A 7,386-nucleotide genomic window follows, 5' to 3' on the forward strand; every position below is an offset into this window, starting at 1 on the left:
CGCACTAAATATACCTCATCGATGGTGGCAAAAGAAGTATGGAGGCTGATCGATTTGGCACGTCCTTGCCGCGACGCCGGTAACTCCGCTAACTGTTCCGTGTTTGCAGGTCCAACCTACCTTTCGCAAGATGTTTTCCGTTGCTCATGCTGGATGAATCCGTGTGCGCCTCAGAGCAGAAATATGGCCGGACAAAACGCTATTGATCAACAAAGAGAAATCGCTGGACGACCCTTTCCGCTTGCACGGTTATTGACAAATGAAAGTTGTTCCGATGCAATAAAAAGTCCAAGAAATCGAGCCGCACCGCTTTTGCAGTGGTGTGCGTGCGTGCTGTCAGTTAGCGGTGTGACAGCAAAGATCTGTCGGACGTTCAAATTTGGTCGTTTATTGCGCAATAAACTCCAGTTTTTCGACAAAAAAAACACGTTTGAAGATTGTTTGAAACGTTGGGAAAATGGGAAAAACCAACAGTTGAGTGTTGTCTCTGTAAAAATTTCTCATCTCGAAACGAAACAAAGTGGGCAGTTTTTGCTAAATCGTCTTTCTTGATTGTTTACTTTTCGTAACGAAGTATGGTGATCATTCAATCACGGTTTTTATTCGCGTTTCCTTTTCATTAGCCCACGTCGGTGTGGAAATAGCAGTTTTTTAACCGTGTACTGGATCAACCACAGGACGATTAGCATTATGGCGCACAAGAACGCGTAGACATCGAGTAAATTTGAGCGAATTGTGCCCAGCTCGAGCGTAGGCGATCGAAGATGCTGGACGGTTGGATGACGCACCGCGAACTCGATCCACCAAATTGCCCGTTGAAGTGGGCTTTCTGGTTGATCCCGGAAGTACATGGCCCGATGCTTCATGTTGTCTCGATACGAAGGCGTTTCGAGAACCTTCAGGACGGTCCGGCGTACGACGTCGGTAGTGATCGAGGCGAAGTCCAGCTTTTCGGCCACACCGGCGGTTACCGATCGCGCCAGATTCTTAAAAGTAATCAGTAAAATGATTAGACGGGCTAAACCGGAACCGGAATGTTCGATGCTTACCCGATGCTGGTCGATGAATATTGGCATGCCAATCAGCGGTACCCCAAACCAGGACGCTTCCTGGGTGCTCAGCCCGCCCGAGTGGGTGATGAATGCTTTCACCCTGGGATGATTCAGGATGCTGTTCTGCGGTAACCACGGTCGGATGATCACGTTTGGCGGCAGCGGAATGTTGAGTTCCGACTCGAATTTCCACATGAAATGGTAGTCCGGCATTTGGCGGAAAGCTTCAATGAACACTCGCTGACGGTGCTCTCCGATGGTGTCCGATCGTACGTTGGAGCCGAGCGAGAACAGGACCGCTCCTTTTTTCCCTCCTTGAACGAAGCGCTCCAAGTCATCCGGCAACGGGGCAGGATCTTTGATGTGCGCACCCCCAACAGCGATCACATTCGGCGGCAGTGGTTCCAGCGAATCGAACGTGGGATTTGTATTCAGCAGCATGACCACCGTTCGCTGTTCCAGCTCCCCGAGGTACGGCATGTCTTCGTAGCCAAAGTGCGTGCGCACCATCGTGTCCAGCGCGGGCATAATGTAGAACTCCCGCATGCTAAAGTGAGCGAAACTCATATTATATCAACGGTTTCATATCTCCGATACGGCACCGCACCTGGCTTCGGCGAGATACAGCAAGGTATTGGACACCCTTTGCACAAAGGTCATTTTCGATCCGTACGGCAGGGCAAAGTGTGGTGTGTACGCATAGTGCTTATGGCCGCCGGCGATAAAGACGGAGAACGGAGGATTACTGAACGGCGTGAGGCTGACCAGTGGCGGGTAGTGGAACTTATGCAACAGCGGCAACAGGCACGGCCCGCACCCGAAGTCGTACAGCACCAAATCGAACCGGAAGCTGTCCGGATAGCTGAGGATCACCTTGAGCCCGTCGGATAGCAGCGCACCCCGGCACATGCCCATGTAGAACTCCTTGAAGGTGAACAACGATTGAAACGCTGTTTCCTTCGCCACTTCGAGCAAATCCAACTGCTCGTCCTGGTAAATGGTGCTATACACCTTTTCGAGCAGTATGTAGGTGAGATTGGTGCGAGATTTATCGCCGTCCTGTGACACAACCGTCACGTTGTGTCCCCTGGCCACCAGCTCCTCCATTACGACCCGATTCCTACGGTGGGCCAGAAACACGGGTCCCTTCAAGTCACTCCTTTTCGGTGCCGTTTCGCACAACTTACCAGATATGGTGGCTTGGGCTCGGTACGGTCATGATGCAAAGAATGTTCGCACCACGCACCACGGGCGCTAAGCGCGCAGTCACCAACAGTAGCACCGCTAACCTTATCACTTGCGCATTCATCGTGGGTTCAGCGACGAATAACTGGTATGTCCCTGACGGACATCAGTCGGTCGCAAGGCGGCGATTGTGCAATTGACCTAAGGCGCAGCGGCATGAGTTTGCTAAAAAACCGCACACGTCGGTCTATCAACAATTCGCTATTCAAACGGAGAGAAGGCACCACATGAAGTGCTTGATTGTTGACGGAAGAGATACGGCTCGCGTGATCATACGTGAGTTGGCGAGATTGTAATGATACACGCTTCGCCCGAAGTATCGTTGGCCATCGTTTATTGTATTAGTTGGTTTTTTTCCCAGCCGGTAGAATAATCGCAGCCCTCCGCACGCAGCGTGACAGTATCCGGCCGGTTTGGTACACCAGGAGCACGATCGCTAGGAGCAGCAGCAGCTTTACATCGTACAGCTCGGACTGCCACACGGACATGCGCTTCGTGGGCGACTGAATTGCGCCGGCGTCCGGGTGGCGTAAGGCCCACTCGATCCACCACACAGCCCGGTCCAGCGGGTGCTCCGGTTGATCGCGGAGAAGCGCCGAGCGTTGGCGCATCCTCTCTCGGTACCGGGTGTCACCGGTCAGCTCCAGGACGGCACGTTTGATTTTCTCCGTCGACAAAGAATGCTGATCCAGCCGGAGTGCAACGCCAGCCATCACGGATTTGTGTAGGTTCTGTGTAGTAAACCGAGAGTCCATTAGTTACGGTAGCCTACAAGTGGCCCCCTTGTCACACGGCCCCCCCTCCGTACCCGATATTGATCGCAGATGAACGGAATGCCAATCATCGGAACCCCGTGCCAGGTGGCTTCGTGCGTACTCAGCATGCCGCCGTGCGTGATAAACGCCACGACATTCGGGTGCGCCAGAATGTCGTTCTGCGGCAGAAAACTCTTGATCAGCACGTTAGGAGGTATGGAAAAGTTTGGGCTGCTCTCGAACTTCCACACGAAATGGAACTGCGGCAGCTGCCGGAACGCTTCCAGAAACATGTCGATGCGGGTCTCGCCTAGGTCGGCACTGCGCACGTTCGTGCCGAGCGAGAAAAGGATCGCCCCTTCCGGACCGGCGGCAATGAACCGTGTCAGCTCGGCGGACAGTGGCTTTGCGGGCAGTATCTGGAGGCCACCCACCGGTATGTGGCTCGGCGGAATGGATTCAGCGAAATCGACGGAGTAGTGGAAGTTTGCCAGCAACAGGTAGGTCCGGCGTTCCATTTCCTCCAACGGAATCATGCCGTCGTACCGGAAGTGTTCCCGTGCCATTCGCTCTATTTTTGGTAGAAACACGCGATGTCGATACCTGCAAGAAGGGGGGGGAGCTCACGAGAAATGGTCCCCACAGCGTCGCAGGCCATTCCGCTCGCTTACCAGTGATCGACGTTGTGCAGCACCCAGTTGTAGAACCGCTGCCATATGTTCATGTCCGAATCGTAGTTGACTGTAAAAAACGGCACGTACGCGTAGTGTTTGTGGCCACCGACGAAATCTGTTGTGAACTGAGGATTGTTGAACGCCGTCACGGCAATCAGGGGTGGATAGCTGAACCGGTGTATGAGCGGAAACAGGCACGGCCCGCAGGTAACGTCGGCGATGACGAGATCGAACTGGAATTCGTCCGGGTACGCTCGTATCGTGCGGAGACCGTTCGAGCGCAGCACACCCGTGCACATTGCCGAGCCCCAGGTGTAGAGATCGCGAATGCCAAGCAATGCACTCCGGTCGGCCATCTCGAACAGGTCGAGCTCGTCATGCAAATCGGTGTACGCCTGTTCAAGGTGAATGTACGTAACGTTGGGATGAGGCTTCCGATCCACGTCCGCCGAGACCACGGTTAGATTGTGTCCTCGCGAGGCCAGAGCCTCGATCCACACACGGTTCCATATGTGATGACTTGGGCTAGGAACGGGCGTTAGGCAGAGGATGTTGGCCGCTTGCACAAACGCTGGCAGAAGGCAAACGCCAGCAATCCACAGCAGCATCCTAGGGGCAAGTGCTACAAAGACTGACCGTTGCACTGGCCGAACGGGTCTGTTTTATTCGCCCACTTTCGTGCGGGCCTTTTGCGGAGCTAGCAACTCGGAAGTAATGACTCGTCACAGATGATCACTGCCCGGCACGCAAGTACTAGCACGTGGCCCTAGCGCCGAGCAAGCAGTCTTGGTCGCCGTGTGACGTACTGTTTTCGATCATTTTTATTCTATAGTTGTAGATATTTAAGGAGCTGTGAAACAAGCAAGACCGGCACGATTCTAATGCGGCTGAAGGACGAACCCGACGTTGGTTGTTGAAGTGTGAGTGCAGTTTATTGCTATTTAGTCGATCATGTATTCCGTTTAAGAACTCTCTTCTATCTAACATTGATATGCACCTATGTTCGTTGCACAGACGAGATCACTTTGTCGCCATTAGGTGACCGTTGATTACGCGAATTAAAAGTTGTGACGAAATGGTTCTGGCCCTCTGTTGATGAAACTTGCCAGGTAATCGTAATGTTGTGCACGTGCGATGCAAATGATTCCTCATTTCGCGGTTCTCGATGAAACGATCGTGCCCACAGCGAGAGACCATTAGCGGAGATGTACAAACGACGGGCAGAAAACAAAAACGAAACACCATGAACACGTTCATTGCTAACCGCGTGAAGGTTATCGAGAGTGTATTGACGTTACCTTGCATAACTTTCACAAAAACCACAAAAGTTAGTGGCCATTAATGCACCTTTCGTTTGCTTGATTTCGCTGAGTTCGTGCACAGACCACTGACCAATTTCTTGAGCGCCCACACGATGCACAAAATGGCAAGCACGATCGACAGCTTCACGTCGGACAGCTCACTACGCCACGATCCCAGCTGAAGGGTGGGCGATTGGATGGTTTTCGCATTCGGGTGCCGTAGAGCCCACTCGATCCACCACACAGCCCGTTCCAGCGGTGTTTCTGCCTGATCGCAGAAGAGCCCCGAGCGCTCCTTAACGGCGCGCCGATAGCTGGGAGTTTCCAGCACTTTCAGCACCGTGTTGCGTATCTTCTCGGTGGTGAGATCCCACAGGTCCAGCTTTTCGGCCACCCCAGCCCGGACGGATTTGGCTAGGTTCTAAAGTGACAGAGGAAAAGAAAGAGAGAGAGAGCACAACCGGTGAATACGCTAATATCGTTAGCCGGGCCGCGCCGTGCCGTGACCTACCCGGTATTGATCGGCGATCACAGGAATGCCAATCATCGGAACCCCATGCCAGGTGCCCTCGTGCGTGCTCAGCAATCCACCGTGAGTCATGAAGCCCTTCACGCTTCCGTGCGCCAGGATGTCGTTTTGCGGGAGAAACTTTTTGATCATCACGTTCGCCGGTAGATCGAACGGAAGGTCGGTTTCGAACTTCCACAAAAAGTTGTACGCCGGCATCTGACGGAACGCCTCCAGGAACGACCTGATCCGCTCATCACCGAGATCCTTGCTGAGAACGTTGGTGCCGAGTGAAAACAGGACCGCTCCCTTTTTGCCAGCCCGAATGAACCGATCGAGATCGGCCGGAAGCGGTTTCGGGGGGATTATCTGAAGGCCACCGACTTGCACCATGTTCTGGGGCACCGGCTCGGGAAAGTCGACCGCGTGGTGAGAGTTGACCAGCATCAGCATCATTTTCTGATCCAACGTTCCGAGGTACGGTAGGTTCGGGTCTTGCTCGTGGCCCCGCACCATCCGATCGGTTTCGGGTAGGAACACGTGGTTGCGGTAGCTGTAGCGAAAGATGCGATTTGCTCGATGAAAAAGCCTAAGACCTTTCCAGCAACATCTCAGGCATACTCACAAGTGATCCATCCAATGGATGGCCGCGTTGAAGAAGCGCTCGAAAAAGTTCATGCGACTATCGTAGTCCAGGGTGTAGTACGGAATGTATGCGTAGTATTTGTGGCCACCGATCAGATCGGTCGAGTAGGGCGGATTGTTGAAGGCCGTCACACCAACGAGCGGTGGCTGACCGAACCGCTGGTAGAGCGCCATCAGGCACGGGCCGCACGTGTAGTCGTACAGGACCAAATCGAACCGGTAGTCCGGCGGGTAGTTTGAAATCGTGCCGTAGCCCGCGGAGCGCAGAATTCCGGTGCACATCGAGATGGCGTAGTCGTAGAAAATTCGCATACTCTCCACCACGCCCGCCTGAGCCATTTCGTAGAAATCGATGGCGGTTGCCCCCTTGTGGATCGCATCGTACGTCGCCTCCAGATGAATGTAGGTGATGTTCGGTTTCGCGATCTTCTCGATGTCCGGCGAGACGACGGTTAGGTTGTGGCCGTTCGCGGCCAGCGCATCCACCAGGACCCGGTTCCAGATGTGATGGCTCGGGCTGGGAACCGCAAACAGACAGAGGATGTTTGCACCTTCGGCTGGCCCAGTCCCGCTCAGCAGCAGAGTGGCTGCCACACAAAACACAACCACCACGTTCGTCTGATTACCACCCATCTTATCGTTGTGACGATCCAACAAGCAATGAAACTGGCAATCAGTGCATCTCTCCGACGGGGGCAGTCTGAGCCCGAGCAAATCTCTTGCCGTTTAAAGTGTCACGTGGCCGGGCGCACGCGAAGCGTATAGTTTTCACGCGAGCATCACACTTACGGCTTCAATTGATGTTTGCAATTGTGCGACCATCCGGCTGAGATGGATACTTTCATAAATTGACACAAAATGTTTGCCTGGTGCGAGTGTGAGGTTCCAATCCCACGTTCCCACGGGTCACGGGCCCCAACCACTGTCATGATCGCGCTGTTTTGCCCATATTCCTAGACAGTAGGAAGACGCTAGTCATGTTTGCCGCGTACTAGACGGAAGTAGATAACGAGGATCAGCCGACCGAGCTTATCACGATCTGGACCCGAGATTTGGGTCATAACCGCAGCAGCCGCCAGTGCTTACCAACGCGTGCCACTCCAACTGTCTGCCACTCTCCAGATAGATCATCACCTTATCTACTGTCGGAATGGGACGGATACTTGCAAAGGAACCGAATGGCACGCTTCACCAGCGATAGTTTGT

At 53.7% G+C, this 7,386-nt stretch overlaps 3 protein-coding genes across 3 annotated transcripts; all 3 read right to left on the reverse strand.

The window, feature by feature from the left end:
* Positions 1-586: 586 nt before the first annotated feature.
* On the reverse strand, positions 587-2,361 carry LOC128276257 (UDP-glucosyltransferase 2-like). The gene is made up of 4 exons (XM_053014726.1): positions 2,240-2,361; positions 1,660-2,172; positions 1,050-1,599; positions 587-986 (listed from the first exon to the last, which is right to left on the reverse strand). Exons 1-4 carry the CDS (start codon positions 2,359-2,361, stop codon positions 600-602), a joined length of 1,572 nt encoding a protein of 523 aa, XP_052870686.1. The 3' UTR covers positions 587-599.
* A 277-nt stretch (positions 2,362-2,638) lies between these two features.
* LOC128276258 (UDP-glucosyltransferase 2-like) lies at positions 2,639-4,334 on the reverse strand. The gene is made up of 3 exons (XM_053014727.1): positions 3,724-4,334; positions 3,106-3,655; positions 2,639-3,028 (listed from the first exon to the last, which is right to left on the reverse strand). The coding sequence occupies exons 1-3, from the start codon at positions 4,332-4,334 to the stop codon at positions 2,639-2,641; spliced, it is 1,551 nt and encodes a 516-aa protein (XP_052870687.1).
* A 524-nt stretch (positions 4,335-4,858) lies between these two features.
* On the reverse strand, positions 4,859-6,813 carry LOC128276259 (UDP-glucosyltransferase 2-like). The gene is made up of 3 exons (XM_053014728.1): positions 6,161-6,813; positions 5,539-6,088; positions 4,859-5,448 (listed from the first exon to the last, which is right to left on the reverse strand). The coding sequence occupies exons 1-3, from the start codon at positions 6,811-6,813 to the stop codon at positions 5,065-5,067; spliced, it is 1,587 nt and encodes a 528-aa protein (XP_052870688.1). The 3' UTR covers positions 4,859-5,064.
* Positions 6,814-7,386: the final 573 nt, after the last annotated feature.

The sequence above is a fragment of the Anopheles cruzii genome, unplaced genomic scaffold (assembly GCF_943734635.1).
Source record: "Anopheles cruzii unplaced genomic scaffold, idAnoCruzAS_RS32_06 scaffold00819_ctg1, whole genome shotgun sequence".
Classification (NCBI taxonomy): domain Eukaryota; kingdom Metazoa; phylum Arthropoda; class Insecta; order Diptera; family Culicidae; genus Anopheles; species Anopheles cruzii.